A 1,558-nucleotide genomic window follows, 5' to 3' on the forward strand; every position below is an offset into this window, starting at 1 on the left:
AAAGAACATAAATACAAACAATATTACAGATAAAAGCACAATGATCATATTGATGTCTCCTATATGTCATAAAGGACTAACAAAAGAACTTTATATGGCTGATTTAACTGTTCATGAGCTCTGGAAAGATTTTGTTGATTTTTAAATATGTTTATAAAGTAATAAATAATACAAATAAACTGTGCTGTGGTCAGTCGGTGGCTGGTGAGTTTTGAGCTCACGTCCTTGGAGTGTCTCTGGGAATTTGAATTTTTTAAGGAGGAGTAATTGTCCAATGTGCAATTAAACATATGTTATTTATGGTGATACTGATCATTATTAGAGTCAATACTGCTAAATTAGACTGTTTCTGGCCAAACAAAAGCATTTAAATAAAGGGATTTCCTGACATTTCATTTCGAACAGCATTGAGGGAGATTTATAGAAAATATAAAAGAAAACACATGTATACAAATGTGTTTCCAAACAATATATTTAAAAAGACAACCTTACATAAACTAAAATGTGATATATATATATATATATAATCTATTCTATTCTAAATGTTTTAAAGGTATTTTCTGTGAACCTTCTCAGCACCATGTTCCCATCAGCTGCTTTTATTTTGAAGGCAAACCTGATTTCAGTCTGAAGTAGCACGTGCTGGTCACACGGCCTGTGACGTCATCAGCCATGATCTTTGTGTCTTTGTTGTTGTTGTTGTTGTTTTTATTGTTGTTGTTTACTGCTGAAAGAGACTTTTAATGTTTGTAAACAAGGATCAGTAATTAAGATCGTTCACAAACATTTACTGTAAGAAACTGAAAAGTTACTCGAGTATTTCCACTCTGTGTTACTTTACTCTTTTACTCGACCACAGTTTAGAGGGAAATATTCTACTTTTTATTACATTTATTTGACCCTTATAGTTACTTTTTACATAAAAATATAATATAAATATATAATGATAATATAATGCAGTACAACACTATTAATCTATCCAGCAGCAGGCTTGGGGAGTAATGGATTACAATGAGTTACGTAACCAGGATACAAAAAAAGGAAACTTTAATCCATTACAGACAGAAATAATATGTAATCAGATTACAGTTTCATTGAGTAAAAATTAGGATCATAGCAGGATTACAGTTTAAAAACACTGAGCAGAGTAACACAAAGTAATCAGGTTACGTTACTGTAATGTTGTGACACTTGTATTAGATTACTGACTACATTTAACAGGTAATTAGTAACTGTATCAGATTACATTTTTAGAGTAACCCTGATCAGTGTTTAAAACTGGCTCCACATTGATGAACTTCTGCATTAAAAACAGAATAATACGACTGTTTGTGTGTTTTAAAGAGAGCGAGAGAGCAGCGTTAATGTAATGAGTATTTTTTTATGGTATTTCTACTTTCTACCTAAGTAAAGTTACTTCAAACCATCTGATTCTGTTTTTCCTTTCAGAAATGGGTTCTTCCACAGAAAAGTGCGACTGATGAGAAGAAACCGAGTGTTCGCTCTACGGACGCTGACAGAAGTCTGGTAATCACACAAACACACAAACAAACAAACA

The 1,558-nt window shown here is 32.2% G+C and overlaps 1 protein-coding gene across 1 annotated transcript in view; it reads left to right on the top strand.

Annotated features, from left to right (window-relative positions):
- The window catches only part of LOC118326960 (galectin-related protein-like), a 4,753-nt gene that overhangs the window by 1,345 nt on the left and 1,850 nt on the right, over positions 1–1,558 (top strand). The window contains exon 2 of the mRNA XM_035660124.1: positions 1,450–1,527. Within this exon, the coding sequence (XP_035516017.1) occupies positions 1,450–1,527 (78 nt within the window). The remainder of the gene's footprint in view (positions 1–1,449; positions 1,528–1,558) is intronic.

This window comes from Morone saxatilis, unplaced genomic scaffold, assembly GCF_004916995.1.
Source record: "Morone saxatilis isolate NCDOM2014 unplaced genomic scaffold, NCSU_SB_2.0 Contig17, whole genome shotgun sequence".
NCBI classification, from domain to species: domain Eukaryota; kingdom Metazoa; phylum Chordata; class Actinopteri; family Moronidae; genus Morone; species Morone saxatilis.